Source organism: Cherax quadricarinatus, chromosome 31 (genome assembly GCF_038502225.1).
Source record: "Cherax quadricarinatus isolate ZL_2023a chromosome 31, ASM3850222v1, whole genome shotgun sequence".
NCBI classification, from domain to species: domain Eukaryota; kingdom Metazoa; phylum Arthropoda; class Malacostraca; order Decapoda; family Parastacidae; genus Cherax; species Cherax quadricarinatus.
Window position 1 is genome coordinate 33247950 of NC_091322.1, and position 23340 is coordinate 33271289.

General features: G+C 41.1%; 1 protein-coding gene across 1 annotated transcript in view; it reads left to right on the top strand.

Annotated features, from left to right (window-relative positions):
• Positions 1–434: 434 nt before the first annotated feature.
• LOC128696469 (uncharacterized) overlaps positions 435–23340 on the top strand; it is a gene marked incomplete at its 5' end in the record, with an annotated part of 44226 nt that continues 21320 nt past the window's right edge. The window contains 3 exon segments of the mRNA XM_070090329.1: positions 435–500; positions 11891–12126; positions 16071–16208. Of these exon segments, the coding sequence (XP_069946430.1) occupies positions 435–500; positions 11891–12126; positions 16071–16208 (440 nt within the window).

Genomic DNA, 23340 nt, shown 5'->3' on the forward strand with positions numbered 1-23340 from the left:
TTTCATGACACTCATAATTGACAGTATTGCCACTCTGACTCACACTGTTGCTAGGTGTCCTGACTCCAGTGTTACCAGCTAAGTTCATTAGTGATCAAGAATTTCCTTATTATTCTTGTCTTTTTTTTCTGTCCAGTGTTTTACAGAATGACAATGTTACAGTGTTGCCAGTAAATTTATACCTCACTGTTGCCAACTTTCGTTCATTCCTCATTGTTGCCAACCTCCCCATTCTAGTTTTATCAGGATTCCCCATAACATTGTTGCCAACCTCCCCCATTCCAGAGTGTTGATATGTTCCTCAATGCCACGATGTTACCAACCTTCCCCATTCCACAGTGTTGCCAGGCTTCCCATAGTCCAGTGTTGCCAGACTAGCACCTGGCACAAGCCAGCCACAAGGACTGACTGAGCATGAACTTTGTCCTCGCCAGGTACCTTCCCTCACCCCCACCTGAGGAAGCACAACCAGTTCCCGCCCGCAACGCCAGTCTTCTCAGGTAAGTCTCCTTCCTTGGCTTTCCTTCCTTCTGTCCTCTTTCCTTGTGTATCCTTCCTTGTGTCCTCCTTGTGACTCCTTCCTTGTGTCTCCTTCCTTGTGTCTCCTTCCTTGTGTCTCCTTCTTGTGTCTCCTTCCTTGTGTCTCCTTCCTTGTGTCTCCTTCTTGTGTCTCCTTGTGCCTCCTTCCTTGTGTCTCCTTCCTTGTGTCTCCTTCCTTGTGTCTCCTCCTTGTGCCTCCTTCCTTGTGCCTCCTTCCTTGTGCCTCCTTCCTTGTGTCTCCTTCCTTGTGGCTCCTTCCTCGTGTCTCCTTGTGTCTCCTTCCTTGTGTCTCCTTCCTTGTGTCTCCTTCCTTGTGGCTCCTTCCTTGTGTCTCCTCCTTGTGCCTCCTTCCTTGTGCCTCCTTCCTTGTGCCTCCTTCCTTGTGTCTCCTTCTTGTGTCTCCTTCCTTGTGTCTCCTTCCTTGTGTCTCCTTCTTGTGTCTCCTTCTTGTGTCTCCTTCCTTGTGTCTCCTTCCTTGTGTCTCCTTCCTTGTGTCTCCTTCCTTGTGTCTCCTTCCTTGTGTCTCCTCCTTGTGCCTCCTTCCTTGTGCCTACTTTCTTGTGCCTCCTTCCTTGTGTCTCCTTCCTTGTGGCTCCTTCCTTGTGTCTCCTTCTTGTGCCTCCTTCCTTGTGTCTCCTTCCTTGTGGCTCCTTCCTTGTGCCTCCTTCCTTGTGCCTCCTTCCTTGTGTCTCCTTCCTTGTGTCTCCTTCCTTGTGTCTCCTTCTTGTGTCTCCTTCTTTGTGTCTCCTTCCTTGTGGCTCCTTCCTTGTGTCTCCTCACGCGTGTCACTTACACTCTTCAAGTTGCTTCTTGTCATTCCTTCACTCGTATCACTTACACTCCTCAGGCAGCATTTTCCTTGTAAACAGCTAAGCCTGGTTTCTCTTTCCTCCTGTACAGAGATGCTCACAGAAGGAGGTCTGGCTAAGCTGCTCATACTGCTGTTGACTCCTGTTAGTCTTTCAGTCGTACATATCAATCAGTATATATATGTTATTCATAAATAACCCGCACATAGGAGAATGAAACTTTTGAGGACGTTTCTGTTCTGTTTCCTTCGAGTTTCTGTGTGACTAGTTAGTGGTCAAAGTCGGACCGAATCGTAGTTATAAATTTCATTCTCGTATGTGCGAGTTGCCTGTGTATTGTTCCAGTCACGATATTGTACCATTTTATTCAATACATGATATCTTTATTTATTTACCTGACAGTCATGTGTCACAGCGAGTCAGTTCCACCAATAACATATAAAATATTTTTTTACAATTAGCCGACATAACCGGAGATAATTGTTGAAGTTAGGGTGGGTCCCTTTTGGAGCTTTACCAGTTGCTGACTTAGAGAACATGTTAGAAGCCAGCAGTTAGGTTTAAGTTGGTCCAAACATCAGGAAAGGGAAGGAGAGGAAACTGGCGATTCCTAGGTAAAGGTACTGTTGTTTAGTGTTAATTCTTAATTAAACTCCGATCTTTTATTATTCCAGAGATATACTCCTTGTCTGTCAGTTTGAGTTTACCGCTTATAATTCTAATACTAAGTGCTATATTACGGTGCCCCGTGGCCTGGTGGCTAAAGCTCTCGCTTCACATGGCGAGTGTCCGTGTTCGATTCCCGGCTAGGGTAGAAATATTGGGCGTGTTTCTTTACACCGGTTGTCTATGTTCTCCATCAGTAAAAAGGGTACCTGAGTGTTAGTCAACTGATGTGAGTCGCATCCTGGGACAGAATTGACCTAATTTGCCCGAAATGCTCAGCATAACAAGTGACTTTCTATGTAGTAATAAGTCATTGATGTCAGTTGTGGTCTGTATACCTTGTACATGTACTTGTAGTAAATAAAGATATTATTACATTAACTACCTCTTGTGTTCACTCATGTGAACACAAGAGATACGTGTAGCACTCAGGTGTGGAAGTGAACACGAGATACGTGTAGCACTCAGGTGTGGAAGTGAACACGAGATACGTGTAGCACTCAGGTGTGGAAGTGAACACGAGATACGTGTAGCACTCAGGTGTGGAAGTGAACACGAGATACGTGTAGCACTCAGGTGTGGAAGTGTCGCCTAATGACAAGTGCATCAACATTCTCGATGGAAGGAGCACATTTCGACGGCACATTATTATGTAAAGTACCGTTCAACAGACCCAGCTTATGAATAAGACAGTTGCAATAACTAAATATATATCTTCATTTATGAAAAAAAATACAGAGATTATATAATGGAGACAGTGAAAAAATGGAGAGGTAATTTTGAGGTGCTCGGTCACTCAGCCATGATAGATGGTGTTCAGTCTCTTATCCTTGATCGATAGTGTTCAGTCTCTTAACCTGGATAAAACTAAAGCAGATGTATGACGATGGAGACCATACTTAAGTCGGAGGAGAGAGCATTAGTTAAAGATATCGTCACAAGTGGGCGAGGCCCATTACAACTGTTTTTAACCATTGCTTTCCTACACCATTGCTAAATTTGAATTGATCCAACTTGAATCCTTCGTTTCAAGTTATTTCTTCGTTAGATATCCACAGTCCCTTATTTATCTCTATACCTCTGCTGGTATGCGATAAAGACAATGAATTCAGAAACAACTCAGTTTTCTCAAGAAATGTCAAAGTATTTTATCCACATTGACATATTACCCAAATATGTCACTAACTTTGCCTATTGTAAATAACTCATAAACTCTTAAACTTATTTAAATCCAACTAGACCTTCCTATAAATATAAAGTAATATAGATAATTCAAACCCCCATATAAGCTACATTCTAATATTTTTGTGACTTAATTCATGTCCTCATAAATAACACAATACGAGTGTAACCAGATATAAAAATGTAAATATATCACTACTAGGCCTGGTCACTACTTAGGCCTGGTCACAGACCGGGCCGCGGGGGCGTTGACCCCCGGAACTCTCTCCAGGTAAACTCCAGGTAAACTACTGTTACTTAGTTATCAGAATTTTGGTGACAGTCCCTGAACCCATTATACGCCTCTGTAATCTTTTGACTTCCTCCCACAAGGTGGATGTGGGGTGCATATAGATATTAAACTATTTATACTTATCCTCCACTTGTATATTTCAATCATATCTCCCCTTCATTCGCCATCTTTCAAGAGTGAATTTACTGGACTTTCACTTTATGGTCGTACGAAAGACTCCTTCTGCAATGGTTTAATTTTATCATCCTCTCTATGTTCTCAATGAATTTATATCATATATGAAATATGGAGACCAGAACTACACCTCATAATCTAAATGAGGCTTTACTGATGTGTAAAGCAGTGAAATACTCTTTGGACCTCTGGTGCTTATATTTCTTGATATAACTCTAAGCAATCTTTTAGCCATATTACGGACGCTTAGGCATTTCTATCATGAATTGAGATTTTTGACTGTCATAACCCCCCTCCCCCCACAAGTTTTTTTTTCACATTCAGTGATCACGTTCTGTATTATATAGGCTATAATTAATAGAGTTATTTTCATTCCTGAGGATTTGAATTTTGCACTTTTCCACATTGAACTTCATCTACCATTTTTCCGACCACAACATTAACCTGTATAAATCATTCTAAAGTTTAATGGTATCTTCTCTGAATTTGTCAGCCTTTTTATGTTCAGTGAATTTACTCGTATCGCTTTTTACTCCCTCACTGAGGTAATTAATGTAGATTGTGAACAACAAGGGACCCAACATTGATCCTTATGGAACGCCACTTGTGATTGGTCTCCATTCTGATTTAACTCCACTTATAAAAACTTTTTTTCTGCTACCTATTTGTCAGACATACACTGATCCATAAATAACCATTCCTCCTATACCATATGCTGCCGTTTTCTCTAGCAACCTTCTGTGTAGGACTATAAAAAAAATCTTACTGATATCAAAGTAAATGACGTTGTATTCTTTATCATGCTCTACTTCAAATGTTATATTAAAGAGTCATCAAACTTTTTTTGAGATTCACTCTTCAAATTATCGTCAATAAGGTGGCTTCTAATTATACCCACTACTATTGATTTTAATAGTTTTCCCACTATTGAGTTCAGGATGAAGGTGCGATAATTCGATGGTAGGGATTTATCTGCAGTTTTGTAGATGGGAATCACATTGGCCATCTTCCACAGATCAGTTACAATACCCGTTTCCTGTGATATATTGATTGGACTAGTCAGTGGCTTACTGAGTTCCTTCGTTCTCCTTAAGAACCCCTAAAAACAGTTCGTGGGGAGCCGGGCGCTTATTTTCCTTTAATCAAGCTATTTAGTAACTATGCCTCTAGTGACTGTAATATTACATAATTTGTTTTCCCTCAGGATCTTCAAAATTACCAGGTACAGGAGGGGCCCCGCTTAGGTTCTGGGCTATTGTTATAAAGCAAAAATCACTGTAAAGTGAATCACTTTCAAATACATATAAAAACCTGATATGTTTACACTATCATATATTAAGTGAGCAATATAGCTAGGTCTAAAAAATGCATATACAGTACACACATTACTTGCCTTAAAATATTTTTATCCTTAGTGTATAGTGAGCGGCGAATATATTGTAAACTGAATTGTTTGCAATCCTAATGGCACTAAAGCTAACCTATGACACTGAGCTTGACTCTATCATCATTACTGATTCTATGTCATCATTGAAGGGTCTTGACTCATATAATGACTCCAACAACATGCTCATTGGGGAAGCCAGGTATAGATACTCAAAAATTAGGGACAAAGGAATTAATGTACAATTGCTATGGATCACATCACACATTGGATTACTCCTTCATGATAAAGTTGATATGTTAGCCAAGAAGAGTATCGAGAAGGAGAATGTAGAATATAACTTTGGTATAACTGTGTCTAGCATTAGGAATAATATTAGGAGAGAAGTAAATAATGAAAATGATTGTTATAGGAATGCAGTTAGAAGCCTGAGTAGATCTATAACCCACTATGATAACATGAACGTAGATAAGTATGTTTATGGAGCAACTTGCAATGTGAACAGACTGACTGATGTTGTAGTGGCCAGGCTTAGGCTTGGTTACAAGTACTTCTGGCAGTTTGGGAGACACACAGATGATGATCAAACTAAATGTAAATTATGTGATCATGTGCTTAATTGTCCACTTATTGAGGAATACAGAGACAGACAGTATAATAACCTATGTGACATGTCAAGATATCTTATTAATGAAAATAAGATACCAGATATACTAAGCAAATTTCCTAAATTTGCTTGTAACAGATAAGTGAACTATAGATATGTAGACATAAATCCATATGTATTCCTGTTAACCCTTTGGGGCCTAGTTCCTAGGCCTTTTGTGTATCCATATGCTCTCGCGCTACCGTCCACAGGATGGATATGGGGTGCACAATAAACTAGCCACTTCGGTGGCAAAATCTAAAAAAATCTAAATCGAATATATTTATTGTAGGAAGTCTGAATAAATGAAGAATGGATATAATTGAAAACCGCCGCATTAGCAAAACGCTGTAAAGTGGGACACCCTCCTGTACTGGAATCTCATCTGCGTCTTCATGTGTCAAGACTGAGAGGAAATAAGTGTTAAAAAATTAATACATTTCTTTTTCATTATCTGTGCCTTGCCCAGAGTTAATTTGTAGTGGATGTCACTTGTCCCTCATCTTTGTCCTAAGAGGCTGAAACAAACCTTTAGAATTTGTCTTGGATTCACTTGCAGCTTGAATTTCATAGTCATTCTTAGGTTTTCTTATTTCTTTTTGACCTCTTACTTGATATGAACATAATGGTTCGCAAGGCGACTCTCTCCTCTCATAATGCGGCGAAAAAAAATTTAATCATCTGTCCATCCATTTGGAATGATTTTTTAATTGGTATTTCTCTGTGGGAATAAATGTCTTTTGTATCTCGTACAATATTTTGGAAAATGTCATAGTGGCGGTTCCCTTCGTTAGTATTTATAAGTTCGTATTGATACGATTATTGGTCAAGTTATTCCAGTCTACGGAAAGGATTATGTACACTTAAAACTGCATGTTTCTCATTATATATATGATGATATTTTACTTTAATCCCCATTTTAAGGATTAAATTATTCTTGACTTGTGATGAACAAGTTACATGCAGCCTTAATTAATATTAAGACCATGGTGTAGGCGTTAGGCCTTAATCCCAGTTAACCTATCAACCTATTTTGTAGTAGGGAAGTGTTTCCCTGAGCAGTGTAATCTTTAGATCGAAAATCTGGGACCCTAATTTCATTATTCTTGTCATATTTTCATTTAATATTAAAAATTACTAATGTGTGGTCACTTGTGCTAATCTGCTCTGTGACCTACAGATTATTCACAAATGTTTACTTGTTTTCCAAAACTAGGTCCCCTCAAGGAAGGTTCCTTGATGTTGGTGAGGGGCTCTTGATTTAGGGAATTGGATCTGTGCTCCAGTTCCCCAAATTAAGCCTGAATGCCTTCCACATCCCCCCCCCCAGGCGCTGTATAACCCTCCGGGTTTAGCGCTTCCCTTTTGATTATAATAATAATAATAATAATAATAATCCAAAACTAGGTCAGGTCTTTACCTCTAGTTGGTTCTGTCACGAAGTTCTTGGACAACTTCTAGGAAATCTCAGTCAATTTGACTGAGATTAAATTATTCTAGGTCTACTGCATTTTCTTGTATCGAAGCCTAATGATATAGTCCCAGAGCATTCTCCCTTGACTGTTTTTTGTAGTGGGAGGAGCATCAGTCACACTACCCCTGTATAATCATATAGTCAGTGACTCAAAAATGTTGATGTAATTTATTTACATGAAACGATATACCTACGTTGGAGTTGTGGAGGCTCGATCCTCCTTCCATTAATCACCAGACACACTACGTCTCGCAGCCGGGTTTGTCTCCTCCTAGACCTAGACCATTGTATCGTACTGAATCTATTTTGGGTGGCATCCCCTATCGCATTTGGTCATTTCCACGTCCCCCCCCCCCTCCCTCCTTCCTTCATTTAAAATTCTAAATGTAAAAATTAAAAAAAGTCCTCTTTATGTAAACATAAAAACTGATAAACTAGATCTCATTCTTAATTTTATTATTTTAAACATTCACAAAGAATGTTTATGGAGCAAATCACAAATACACAAAATATTCCTTATTCTTGTTCTGGGTTTGTGTTCTTTCCCCGAAAATTACTCACGCTTCCCAGGGGGGGAGGGAACCCCCAGGTTAAGAACCGCTGTCCTAGACAGTTGATAAACACTGCATCAAGCGACCTACTCAACGCCAGGTGCCACCAGTGCCAGCGTGCCAAATGTGCTCTTGTTATTGTGGTGCAGCGGAACTGAATTATTGAGCTGGGAGCTTTCCTTCAAGGGGTTACCTTGATGCTGGTGAAGTGTTTTTGATCCAGTGAACTGGAGCTACCGTTCCCTTTCTTGGATCTAGTTGTTTGACCTCTACGGGTTTAACGCTTCACCTTGAATATTGTAATAATAATAATAATAATAATAATAATAATAATAATAATAATAATAACAATAGCAATAGATTGCCAAGCACAGGTAATATCTAGGATTTTGTGAAGTTCCGGGAAATAACTAATTAAGCAGATAATCTTTTATATTTCAGAGGAAAAGTCACTTCTCGGAATACCTTTGAGGTAGATGCTGTTAGATGTGGAACAGTTAATATGTGAAGACAGTGGATGTATATATAGCAAGGGACAAGCAGGGTAGTGTTGGTTTACTCTTAACTCCTGTCTTACTCACCCCTTCCCCTACACACATTTCTTCCTCTTTTAATGTATATTTGTATCTTTTAGTGTATATACTCCGAGAAATGTTTATCTCATAGTGTATATACGCTGAGAAGTGTTTATCTCTTAGTGTATATACGCCGAGAAATGTTTATCTCTTAGTACGTATATATACCGAGAAGTGTGAATCTTAGTGAATAAATTTCGAGAGGTATGTATCTTGGTCTGTGTACATAGAGATGTATCTCTCATTGTATATACATGGAGACGTTTGCATCCCGATGTATATACAGCAAAAGTTATGTGTGTATATGCACCAAGAATTGCATATATCATGTATATATGTACATCAAGATATTTTTTCTAAGGAATGGACGAGATTTGAAACTCACGGCCTCCTAGTTATGATTTGGATTTTGCCGCCCAGTCGGCTAGTTTGTATACCCCCATTGTTAGATTCATACGGAAGAGCTAAAACTTTGGGAATAGTGTAATCAACACAGATTCGAGTAAGGAGTAGCTCAAATTACTTGAATCAAGAGCCTTGCACCAACATCAAGTTACCCCACTTCCTTGAAGGTCCATCCTGTGAAGCACGTATATGTAGAATGATTCTAGACCCGAAGAGCTTCTCGTGTTGGGGTTTTGCAAATAACTTTCCTCTCTAACACTCGGCTCGTCTCTCAGCCCTTTCACAATCATGTAACCCTTTGATTGCTGCCTCTGTCCTTGCCGAACAAGTGCCTCCCCCTCTGAGTCCCAGGAACTGGATCTGTTTTTCCCTCTCTTGGATACAACCCGATTGGCTCCTAGTTCCCAAGCTCTGTATGACACCTAAGGATTTAGCGCTTTCTCCTAAAATAATGATAATGAAGTTCATCGGCACACGTAATGACTTCTAGAGTGTGGTTGGCGTGTTTCTTTTACTTATGGAGGGAAGATCGAGCCTTCACCACTCCTTGAACTTAAAACACAGGGTGTAACTTTTACAGTAGACATAATATTCGTTCTAATAAATTCAGAGACCCCTCGACTTTAGAGTAAAGTTTGTTCTTAAGTAACTCATTGAACTGGAGTCAAGTTTAAACGTGCAATTCAGCTCCTCTTAAAAAACATATGTACTATTACTGTTCATTAAGAGTTGACTAAAGATTCTCTGACCCTTAGTTAGGTTAGGTTAGTAAGATTTGTTGGGAAACAGGATAAATGCCTCCTGACGCAGGTCTTAGTTACATGATGACCCACCACTGGAGCTTTGGAGTCATGTGCTTACCAATACACCCATTTAAAAAATAATAACATCATTTGATATTGTGGATTAGATTATTTATTTCATATTATGTATATTTTATCAAGGTTAGACTTGGTTGTTATGTTGGTTTTGGTTTAAAAAATAACATTTAAAAAGTTACTATGGCAGAAGGGAAAACGTTACCGAGAAAACACTTCCATTTTGCCATTATGGCTTCAATGTCATCGGTTTTTCAACCATAGCTATACTTTCGGGTTTTTTCTTTTGGAGGGGGAGTAAATCTGTTTGAAATCCAGAAGCAATAATAGGATAGTTTCGAAAATAATATCACTTCTACTTCCAGGTTTGAAGATTTCCCTTATAATAAGCCAGTCTTTTGCAGGGCTGAACCCTTCAAATCGTTCATTTTTCTTTGCCACCACTATACTTGGCCTTATAACACCTCATTCTCCACCTCTGTCACGGCACCACTGTAGCCATGGACGTGTATCTCTGTGTAACGTGACAAAGATCCTTGCCTACTGCAGAGCCCACCTGGCCTTGTCTCTCCAGCCAGACCAGTTACTAACTTCTGGGAGAGGAAAACGTTATTGATGCCACACAACACTTCGGCTCTCTTTTCTCTACAGCTCTTTGTCTCCCCCAGATACTATCTTCCTATGAGAACGGCTAGCCTTGTCTGGACTTGTCAGTCACTGGCAAGACCTTTATTGACCTTTCTCTAGACACCCACCACATCTTACCAAATTCATTGGTAGATTTTTTCTTTATCTTAATTAATTTTAGGGGCATAGGTGTGTAGGTTATTTGTATGTATGTTTGTCATAACAGTTATTTCAGGCAGAAAAATAAAGTTAGCTTATGCTGCCTGAGGTCCCCAGACAGTACTCCTCCACGCTTATTATTATTATTATTATTATTATTATTATTATTATTATTATTATTATTAATTATTATTATTATTATTATTATTATTATTATTATTATTATTATTATTATTATTATTATTATTATTATTATTATTATTATTATTATTATTATTATTATATTTACACTTTGGTAATAAAATGTGGCGCCGATCACCGAAGAATTTCATTAGGATTTTTTTTTTTGAATGTTCATGTTCTGGGAATTCTTAATAACGTATAACATTGTTTCATCATGTACGTGAAATTATTTACGAGAACAAAATGTTTAGATAAATATTATATATATAATATTTATCTAAATAAATTTATATTATAGATTGTTTTTCTGCATATTTTGTTCGCTCAGTATCTCATTTAGTTGTCTGGCGAAGTCTTATCCAACGATTACATATCTAGTAATCTTTGTTCTCATTGAACACTTATATTAGCTTTTGTTTTAATTGATGAGAGCGTGAGACAAGCCAAATGTTTGCAGTAACCTACCTCAGGAATATTTGGGTCAGTGTACCACTCGGACACTTCTCACTCAGCTATTTATATATATATATATATATATATATATATATATATATATATATATATATATATATATATATATATATATATATATATATAATATATATATATAATATATATATAAAGGGGTGGACTAAAAGCTCCAGTGGCGGGTCATCATAACTAAAACAGGCTTCAGGAAACCCTAACGAATCTTACCTTACGTAACCTGCAAGAAGGTTACATAAGAGCACAGCAACGCATACTGTTCCACAACATTCACAGATCCTGGTGAAGGGTTTTATGTGATAGGAATTGGAGCCACCAACTTTATCCTCGGATCAGACGTGATTACCTTCCATTTTCTAGGCATTGTATGGCCCCTACCTGTTTATAGCTTCACCATGCTGATAATGATAATGACAATATTCGACTACATTCGCATTTCATTTAGGTCTCACATGAAAGTTCAAACTCTCCATCAGAACAAAGAAAAATTAAGTCTCATACAGCAGGTATTCTGTGTCATGGAACTATTTTCCTGTTCACTGTAACAACGTTTAGCTGCCAAACCACTGTACCCTTTAGCGAGGTTGTCATGCCTCTCGGGCTGATAGGACGCGAGTTGTTCAACAGATGCCTAAAGTAATCCTAGCATTAGGCTAGTATAGAATTAAGCCAAAAGGTGCAGATGAAGCAGAACAATTAGTTGTGTTGTGCGGTGCAGGCGCGGTGGGAGTGTGCTACCAGACAACCTTCAGGCAGACATGTTTCACAACAGTAATGTTACGTAGGTTATAATTTCCCCACTTAAGTGTAAGTGAGAAATAGCGAGTTCGGAGGTTGTGCTACCTGATATCTCATGATAAAATGAGAGTAAGGGAGATGTTTGAGATGACGACTGCTAACTGAAGTCTCTCCCAAGCAGGACACGCCCTGGGGTGCGATTGCGAAGTGTGCTCCTCAGAGTTCCCACTCCGCACCCATCTCCTCATCGACATGTCCTACTCGAGGCTGAACCAGGACCAGCAGACTCCAAAGACCAGCACGGGTTCAAGGTTTAGCTTTTTTACTCGCAAGAAGACGTCTGCCCACTCGTCTGCTGACAACACTGCTGCTACCTTGGCGCTATTACAGGAGCAACGGCGCCAGAGTGCTGCTAGGGTGAGTACTAGGGGTGCTAGAGTGAATACCGACGTTCTAGGGTAGGTTATGGTGATGCTAGGGTGAGTACTACTGATGCTAAGCTGAGTACTCACCTTACCAGTGTGAATATCGATGGTGCTAGGGAGAAAACGAAGACGCTGCCTGGTTGAGTATTGGTTATGCTAAAGTGAATACTGATGCTGCTATGGTGGGTAATGGTTATTCTAAAGTGAAAACTGACGCTGCTAGGATAAGTACTGGTGATGCTAGGGTGAATACTGACGCAACCAAGGTGAGTATTGGCTGTGCTAGGGGTGAATACTGTGACGCTTACAGGATAAGCACCGTTGGTAGGGTGAATTCTGCTTCCCGGGTAAGTATTTGCATACAGAGATGAATACTTGTGTTTCAAGGGTGAATACTGATCTACAAGGATGAATATTGGCGCTGCCCGAGTGAATACTGGTGACATGAAATACAACTGCCCAGGTAAGTATTGACCCTCAAGGATGAATACTGGAGCTGTCAGGGTAAATACTAGAGATGCCATAGCGACTAGTGGTTCGTGGGAGAGTACTGATGTCAGGGTGAATATAGGTGCCGGACGAGGATTGGGCAGCCATAGTATTGGTGCTAGGGTGAGTACAGGGGCCGTCAGGGTTAATACAGGGGTCGTCGGGTGAGCACAGGGGCCTCCAGGGTGTGTACTGGGGCTGCCAGGGTGAGTACAGGGGCCGCCCGGGTGGATACAGGAGCAGTGAGGGTGAGTACAAGAGGCCGTCAGGTAAGTAAAGGGGTCTCCAGGGTGAGTACAGGGGCCTCCAGGGTGGGTACAGGACCCGCCAGGGTAAGTACAGGGGTCTCCAGGGTGAGTACAGGGGCCACCAGGGTGAGTACTAGCGATCAAGACGGGTTTGGTAGTAAAGAACTTGGGTGAGCAATCTGCGTTACAGCACTAAATTTGACTTGGCATCCCTTCCCGGAGCCGCCGCCAGGGTAAGCCACAACACTCCAACACTCCCAAAAGAACTTAATTAAATAGCTATATAAAAATTATAATTCAAAATTCTGGCTCAACTATTTGTTGGGTGTTAATCACTCAACTTGTTGGATATCTCTTTTGTAATTGTATTTTTGTATTTTTTGGCGTAATATGCTTACATGAAGACCTCTATAACTATCATTTTGTCATTATTAGAAAGCTATCCTGAGTGAGATCTAAACTGGATAGTTTTTTACCTAAGATTTTGTTATATATACCCTGGAGAAACTATTGGGACTGCTCTCGTATAACGGTAGGAGACAGGTAGCGATAACCGGTCCGAGAATACTACCTTTACCACTCCTTGTGTTGGATGGTCCTCATGGTTCAACGCTTCACATATTATTATTATTATTATTATTATTATTATTATTATTATTATTATTATTATTATTATTATTATTATTATTATTATCAGACATCTGGAAAGACGGCGAGTGAATGATTTTAGTTGTGGAAAATACTGTATATATTTTCCAGAAATACAGTAGTTATATGTAAATAGATGGCCATACTGTATTTAATAATATTTATGTCATAGAAAACGGAAAGCCTGCGTCTGGGCAGGACAGTCGCCATTTTGTTTGAATTGAATAATATGTTGTGAATAATGGGAAGAATTTTTCGTGCTCTAGAGGTTAAAATCGGGCTGACACCTCTCAAATAGGAGGCGAAATTGTTGGATGTGCATTCCTGCATAATTTGAGAATCAGGCGACAGGACAGGACAACTCCAGGAACCTCAGATAAGCTGTCTAAATTATGTTTAATTTCTGGCCAGTAAATTCTTCATAAATGTAGGCAAAAGGGAGGGGGGGGGGTCCTGTACATGACACATTAATCTCCAGTCAAATTGGTGAGTGATATTAAGATATTTTCCTTCTGTTATATAAATGTGTATATATATAATCCTTTTTTTAATTTTAATATAGTCCACAAATTTATATATTTACCAGTATTCCTGGAGATATATAATTCATTTAATTAATAGGTCCAGAGCAACTTGTGGATATGACAGTGGTAGGTATCGAAGGGGGACATTTTTTGCGACCTAGGTGTCCCAAATTCCTACTTGTCTAATTGATAAATAATAATTATCTATGTTCATTTACTGTTATGTATATAATGATACATTCAGATAAATGCAATTTTCCACATTAGTTTAATATGTTTATTTAGCACCCCATACCCATCCTGTGGGCGGTAGTCAAAAGATTACAGAGGTACATAATGGGTCCAGGGACTGGACCCCAAAGTTTTGATAGCTGAACAAGTTACAGAGGTAATGAACTCCAGGTAGATCTGATCACAGTCATGCCAAGTTACAGAGGTATTTACAGATTACAGAGGTACATATGATGGTGAATGTGTTTCCTTTGAGTCACTGCCTTGGCGGGAGATGTCCATTGAGTTCACAAAAGATAATAATAACAACAACAACAACAACCTCTCAGATTCCGTGGCAGCTTTGTGTTGTGAACATACCAAGATGTGCACCACTCCGAAGGTTGTAGCAACCAGATGTATTAAGCCGCACGACCCGAGGAAGGTAACCTCGTATTTCATAACCTCAGTCCCTTGTGCCTCACTGCACGCGATTAGAACAGTGCAGAGTGCGGCATAAGTTGATAATGCAGTTAAATAATAGTGTTGAAGATTTAAGGAGGCTCAGAAGAGGCTTTCATAAGTCATCATATGGAAACTAATATCCATATTCCTTTAATAAAAATTGTAAATAGAACATACGGGCCAAATTTGAGTCAGACCTTTCAAAGAAAGCAATATCATAAATACTCAGGCACACTAAGTTTGAAGCCAGTCAGAAGTTGCATTATGTCGGTATGAGTTATGAGGCTTGTGATCAGATATCCAGATGTTGCGCATGTGTCTAAACTTTCATATTGTCGGTATTTTATACCTTTCTTGCACAACTTGTCAGACACTGTAGCATCATGGAATCTTGGTTCAGAGGACATCTACAAGACCTATTCACGGCTGCTACAATTAACCCATCCCTTTGGGTAGGACCTACTTCCACTGGGGAATCCCACCTACCAGTGACTATGCCCTTGTCTGCTACACGTCCCTGTCCGCTGACGCCTATATAACCGCCAGTCCTTTTGCCTTTGCTCCAGATTCTCCTCCACCACGATGCTCTTCACACCAACTCCAAGGCTGAGGGACTGATTACCTCATCTTTTGTTGTGATAGTGCCAATATGAGAAGTAAATGTAATGAAAGAGATGTAAATCAACAATTAAAAAATATAAGGTCCGGAATCAGTTTGTTTGCGCTATTAAGTTTGTTAAAGTTTATTAAGTTTGTTAAAGGACCCCAATGGAAATAAGTCACTGTGTCTGACTTTTTTGGGTTATCCTAGGTTCTCTACACATATGCTGCTATGTATGATAATTCTATGTAACTGTATTTGTGTATACCTGAATAAACTTACTTACTTACTAATAACGTCACCCCGCGGCGGGGACATTGCTAGGTCACCGAGCCAGGTGGCTGGGGTGACCAGCTGTGCCTCAGTATCCAGCAACACGGTACAAGACCTTCACTAGCGGTGCTTAACATTTGTTTCCTAGGATTTAGAAGATAAGTTATTACATTCCTCGTAGCACAGTGGTAGTGCATATTTTTGGTAAAAATGCTATGAGTTTTAGTTACAATAGTCTTAAGAGTGTTCATAATTGATAGTGATATTAATTCCGTATTATTATACTTATATACATTCTAAGATATAATGTCGGAGAGAGTAATTATCTGTCTTCACACAGTTTCCATTCTCATGTTTCTTGGAGTTACTACACATTTATGGAGTTAATCTAAATGAATTTTAGTATATATAGTTTTTGTTGCTTAATTTCTACATTTTTGCTCTCAGTAACGCCGTGGGCATGTGTTTCCTGTCACAGGCGCTGCAGCAGGCAAAGGCAGACGCAGAAGCAATGGCGGCGGGTTCGCACGACCCCATCACACTGAGCAATATCAAGCAGGACTCCCTCATGATACCCGTCGCCCGTATGTCCCACTTCTTCCCAGCGGGACATCCGGTACGTCCCAGTCTACTCTATGTAAAGATTTTAACCTTTAGTGTGATTTATTTTCATTGGGGTGCTACCCTAGGAAGCGACTCACAAAAATTGACTAACACTAGGTAACCTTCACGGCTACTACAACTAACCTATCCCTTTGGGTATGGCCTACTTCCACTGGGAAATCCCGCCTAACAGTGACTATGTCCTCATCTGCTACACGTCCCTTTTCACCTGACGTTAGTATATAAACACCAGCCTTCTTGTCTGTGCTCCAGATTCTTCACGACTACGGTGCTCTTCACACCAACTCCAAGGCTGAGGGACTGATTACCTCATCTTTTGTATATAGTTGTACTGCCTTCAAGTTATGTCCTAAAATGTTGCACATGTGTCTTAATTTTCATTAGGTGAACTTTTATTTTTGCTTCGCATACGTAACATCTACTTAATGGTCTTGAGAGCACATAGAAGTTTTAAACACATAAAAAGTACATTTATAAGATTTAACCCCAGGATAACCCAATAAAGTCAGATTGTTACTTGTTTACCTCGTAGCGCAGTGGTGCTGCATATTTTTTAGTACAGTGCTACGGACTTTAATTACAATGTGCTTAGAAAACTCGTGTGCGGTATTGGTTTTATATTTCTATACTCTTCTACATTCGCTCTTCGAAGAATGGGAGGCAATCAGGTTCGATCCAAGGAAGGGGATGACTAAAGTCCAGTTCTTTAGATCAGGAGCGCCTCACCAGCATCGAGGAACCTTCCTGAGGAATCATCCAATACAAGTTTCTGCAATTTGACTATAGCTCTCAAATTACTTGTTTAAAAAATTGGACTTATCCTCCCCTTCCTTGGACCGAACCTGAATGCCTTTCATTTTCCTATTTTATTGGATGACTAAGGGAGACAAATGCAGTTGCATGGAATCTTCACTGAAGACGTTTCGCCAATGATTTGATAAGCGAAAAGTTGAACCAATAAGAGCTTGTGCTGCACCTTTCATCTTTTCTTCACTATTATTGATAGTACACCATTTGGATTCAATATCAATATTCTGTATTCTCAAAGTTATTAACCAGGTCATAAAAAATTCAGTATCGTGGTACAAATATATTTCTAGTTTGAGTTAGGCGGGTTATTTATGTACTAGATAGGCTATTTGATCCTGTTAGGTAAGACACGTATGCAACAGCTAGGTGTCTTTATTTCGAAAGGTTTCGCCTACACGGCAGGTTCTTCAGTCGAGTACAGAAAAGTTGGTAGAAGCGGAAGAGATGTGAAGACAATATAATGATCCTGCTTCAGTTTACTCCTTAATACATTAGGTTTCGTGAAATCAACCTTTCTTGAATGATTCAAGTTTATTCTCTTTATTATTATTATAATCATGGGGGAGCACTAAACCCATAGGATTATACAGCGCAAGTGGGGGGGGGATGGAAGGCATTCAGGTTCAATTCAGGGAACCGGAGCACAGATCCAATTCCCTAGATCAAGAGCCCCTCACCAGCGTCAAGGAACCTCCCTTGAGGGGTAGTTTATTCTCTATAAGGGTTACAATGTGGGGTTTACAGGTTTTGGGTATTATGTGGTTTACATGTTATAAAATACTAATTACAGAAGGGGCCACTAGGACATCTAACCTGGCTAGGCATTTCGAGCAGACTTAGATTAAATTTTAACATTAAATCCTTACAGATTATGGTATTAAGGCTAAGTGACTACATCATAATTTCTGAGTTTAGCAATGTGAATGCTTTTCTTTTGGCACAATACAAGGTGTCTATATTGGAGTATCATAGGCAAACTTATGACTAGTTAGGATTTATTATTTTAAGATTAGTATTGGGAGTTACCTGGCTGCAGTGGTGTGAAGTGGTGCTGTCACACCTCGGCTAACAACTTAGGTGCACTGTGATCGTCAAGATGGCGGTTAGTCTGAGACGAAGGATAAATACTGTAGGCATCGAGCTACTTAAAGGAACGATAACGACCAGTTCTGCGCAAGTCTTATTGCCAAAGATCATACGGGAGACTTATGGAGTACAAGATTGTGACTTGTATGGTGTAGCATTGAACGGAGGACAACGAATTTTCGTCAAACTGCTATCAGCAACGGTTTATGAATCGTTAATCACCAGGTTTCAGGACGTGAGTCTTAACGTCACACCAGCTGTCACTGTAAGAATGATAGATGTTTCACGGTATTATACGTGGATCAAGTTACGCAACGTTCCCTTTGAGGCGGACGAGGCAGATATAAGGAAAGTTTTTGAGAAGTATGGGACGGTGCATTATGCTCAACATGGTACGTGGGCGGCAGGAGCCTATGCTGGTTTTCCAGAGGGTTCTTTCAACCTCAAAATGACTTTGAGGCACCAAATACCATCCTATGTGTACCTACAAGATTTCAGGACGCAGGTAATGGTAATGTACCCAGGACAACGACGTACGTGCCGCCTATGTGGTGAATATGATCACATAGCGGCGACCTGTGACAAGCGAAGACATGTGCCTGGACCTGTGGTGGACGTCGCAGCCCCTGCTTCAAAGGTGGCAGGTGAGGAACAAACATCGGATGGAGGGCGTGGTGTTTTGTGGAGCGAGATAGTGGATCGGGCACACAGGACTGGTGGTGAGTTGGAGTCCCGCCCCCAACTGCCTGATCAGGTGTCGTCTCCTGTGGATAAGGAGGAGCAGCAAGTACAAGAGAAGGTTCTTGAGATTGAGGAGGAATTGGTGGAGGTGTTGAAGACGTTGTCACCACCAGAGAGGGATGTTACATCTGAGCGTGGTGTCATTGGAGAATCGTCGCTTCCAGAAAGTCTGAGACATGATAATTTGGGACGTGATGGTGGTTTGGAGTCATCCATTGACTCATTACACCATTCTCAGGTGGAGGTGGAGGTTCATCGAGAGGTAACATCTGATCAAGATATGTGTAACATGACTGTCACGAGAAAGAGGGCGGCTACATCAGATTCTGATGACGTCCTTACGCCTGCACAAAGGCCTGGGAAAAAGACTGAGGTGAAGTGTGAAGGTAGTGGTGTAGGTGGTGGTAGCCATGATAGGAGGCACCGGAAGAAGGGGGGAGGGAAAGAGAGCACTCTGAAGGTGTTGAACGTAAATTCAAGCTCTGGAGTTGTAAAGAGTGATGAGAGGAAGCAGGGGTGGAAACTTTAATAGGCCTTAGGTGTATGTCTGTAAATGTTAATGGGTTATGTAGCGGTATGAAGAGAGATTGGTTTCGTAATTTTCTGAATAAATCTAGAGTGGATGTTGTGTTCCTGCAGGAGCACAATTTCAAAGAGGGTAGGGTGTTGGAGGTGGCAGGATTTCGGGTAGTTACCCTGCCATCTCCCCGTCTAAAAGGTGGTGTGGGAATTTTAATAAGGGAGACGAGCCCGTTTGTTTTGCAGAGAAGCGAGGGAGGAGGGGGAGGGAGGGTGTTGCGTGTGGATGGGTGGTGGATGGGTAAGCGTGTGTCTTTTGTGAGTGTGTATGCGCCGGCAGAAAATAACATAAAGGTAAAGAATGATTTTGTGTGTGAGGACCTTGTGTTTTTCTTAAGTGCACTGCCAGAGGTGGCGATAGTTGGTGGGGACTGGAATAGTGTAATCAGGGTGGCTGATGTGGACCCAAGAGGAGCTGGATATATGTCTGTGGCTCTTAGGGATTTATTAAGGGATGTTAGGTTACGTGATGCCTTTGGGGGAGCGGTGTGGGAGACTGAATATACGTTTGTTAGGAGTGGTTATGCTGCGAGACTAGATAGAGTGTACCTTTCTCAGGGAGTGAACGTGAAATCTTTCAGTACTGTTGAGACTACAATGTCAGATCATAGGGCTGTGGTGGTGGAGGTTGGGTGGGGGACGCTTGCGGACATATATAGAAGTTATTGGAAATTAAATATAAGTGTGTTAGGAGATGAGGAGGGGTTGGAGGGGTTTTCAGTCCTATGGAGGGAGCTTAGTGTGGAAGAACAGGGAGTGGATGACATTGTGACATGGTGGGATAGTGTCGCAAAGGAAAGGATTAGAAAGTTTTATGTGAGAGAAGGAAAACGTATTAATAATTTAAAATATGGACTGGCTAACTATTTAGAGGATAGGTTAAGAGGTTGCTATGGGAGGGGGGTGGGTGGGAATAATTTTCCTATGGATGAAATAGCTGAAATAAAGGGGAGGTTGAGGGTGTTGCAAAATGAAAGGTTTCAAGCTGTAAGGATGCAGGCAGGGGTGGAGGAAGTGCTTTGGGGCGACAAGCCGTCAGCGTGTGTTTTGCGGCATCAAAAGCAAAGGCAGGCGCTGACGGCTATACCATGTTTAGAGGTAACGGAGATGGTTGGGAATTATAGAGTAGGGCAGGAGATACGAACCACGAAGGGGATGTGTGCGTATGCGGAGGCTTGGTACGAGAAATACTGGAACAGTGGGGGGGTGGGTGACGGGGCATTGGACAAGGTGTGTACGTATGTGACGTGTAATTTAGGAAATAGTGATCGAAAGGCTTTAGGTGGGACGATTACGGCAGAGGAAATAGAGAATGTGTTAAGGGGAATGAGGAATGGGAAAGCTCCCGGTATTGATGGTCTCCCGGTAGAATTTTATTTACAACATTGGGCGTTGATAAAGGAATTTATAGTTAGGTTATTTAATAGTATGAAGGAGAAGGGTAAGTTGGGGGAGAAGCAGGAAACAGCAGTAGTAGTGCTGGTCCCGAAGGTCAAGGGGCAGCCCACCCTTCGGGAGTACCGAGCCATATCACTGATGTGTGCAGACTATAAGGTGTTTGCAAAAATTTTAGGTAATAGGTTCAAATGTGTAGTGGAGAGGGTGGTGTCAAAATCTCAGTTCGGGTTGCCGGGAAGGTCGATGATTGAAGGACATGGGATACTGAGAAGTTTTGTGGAAGCTAAGGGTGGGGGTGGAGGGGCGGCTTTGTTGGCTCTAGACTGGCAGGGAGCATATGATAGAGTGGAAAGGGGAGCTTTGCAGGTTATACTTAGGAGACAGGGTTTTGGGGAGGAAATAGTCGAGTGGGTAAATACGTTGTACAAGGGGGCGAAAATGAGGATACAGATTAATGGGTGTATGGGGAAGGAAATTGCAATGGGAAGAGGCCTTAGACAGGGATGCCCCATGTCCCAAATATTGTTTGCGTGTTTCCAGGACCCCTTTTATAGAATGGTTGACCGTAGCTTATGTACGCCATGTGCGGGAAGTGTGGGGGGTGGGAGGGCCTGGCCGGGGTTAATTGGATATGTTGACGACACCACTGTTCTCTTTCGTGCAGGGATGTCAATGAGTGTGTTGGACGAGGTGGTGCAATTATTTGGAAGTGCCACGGGTATGCAGGTAAATAGTGCGAAGTCAAGGTGCATGGGGTTGGGTTCTTGGGTGGGGGGTGTGGGGGGGAGATGTAATGTTGTTAAAGAATGGGCGGTGTCTTTAAAGATTTGTGGTATTATTTATAGGGATGACATGGTTGCGGCGCGGGAGGAAAATTCGGATAGGTTATTGGAAAGGATCGTGGGGCGTCTAGGTGTTCTGAGACCCCAGCACCTAACTCTGATACAGCGAGTGATAGTCGTGAACATTTTATTGTATAGTAAGGTTTGGTATGTTGCAGCTGTGTTCCCAATTACAGGGACAGCGATTGCGGGGATACTAAGACGGGTGTACAAATTTTTATGGGGTTCACGTTGTGATTGGTTACGGAGGGAGGTTGTAATGTTACCTGTAAGTCAGGGTGGGTTGGGGTTGTTGGATTTGAGACGGAGGGCTAAATGTGTGTTCATTAAATGGGAAGTGTTGCGTGAGGGTGTGAACGCGGGGCGTTTGGGAAGGATACACGACAGGCTGGGTATGTGGTATCGAGGAATGGAGTTGAGGGAATGTGAAATAGTTTTGAGGGCTGTTATGTTGGTTAGGGAACTGAGAAAGGTTCGTATAAGGGTTTTGTGTAGGTTACTTGTAGGTAGGTGCGTTGTCAAAGTTGAGGGTTTGTTCCCCATGTATGCGTGGAAGAGTATTTGGTTTAGATTTAGTAAATTGAAGTTAAAACCTCGGGCGCGTGAGGTGATGTTTCGTTTTCTGCATGGGATCCTTCCGTCTGGTGAGATATTACGAAACAGACAGGTTGTAGAGGGCGGGGGGTGTGGTATCTGTGGAGGGGATGAGACAGCGTTCCATGTAGTTTACTTTTGTGAAGGGCTAGAGGAGGTTAGGTGCTGGTTAAGTAGGTTGGTACAGAGGGTGGGGGGCCGTGGGGTGTCGGTTTTGCGTGCTCTAAGTCTAGATATGGGTGGGTTAGACGAGGGTGTCATAAGAGCTTTAGATTATATCATGGTAGATTATATATATATGTCGTGGGTGATGAGGGGGAGAGGGGATAGTGAGGAGAGAAGAAAGGTTCTTGCGGTAACGTTCTATAGTACGAGGTGTCGTAACAGAGATTTGTATGGGAGGAGGTGGGATCAGGCTTTCTCAGAGGGGTATAGAATGCTAACGTTAGGGATTCTCGTAAATCTGTGATTGGATATGAGTGAATGAAGGGGTTTTCATAGGTTGGAGGGAGTCAGGGGGCAACAGCGGGCTCGCCTCCCTGGGGGGGGGGGTCGTGAGAGTGTTGTGAATGTGGGTTTGGAATGGTTTCCTGGTTTTCATTGGGACTTTATGGCATCCAAGTGTGGATGTAGAGCTCAAGGTCTCGTTATGGTAGATATAACACTTTTCAGAATATAGGTATAATATAGTAGATTTATGTATAATTATGATGTGTATCAGTCTTGTATAACATGATTCTTGAGAAATAAGTTATTTGCGACATGCAGTGTGTTTTAGTTTGTATTTATGTTACGTGCTGGGTTTTTGCACGATGAGAGATACTTATATCCTGTGTTGCATTATGCATACAGTGCATATGATTAATGTGATTTTGTGAAAATTTTTGTGTACGTGTGGGTGTGTGTGTGGATGTGGGTGTGGGTGTGTGTGTGTGGGTGTGTGTGTGTATGTGTATATATATAAATATATATCTCTTTCTATTGTATTGAGCCTTTGTCATGGGTCAGACGTTATGTAATACTTTATATACGCATGATTGATTCTTTTTAAAGTTTATAATTAAGGTCTGTACC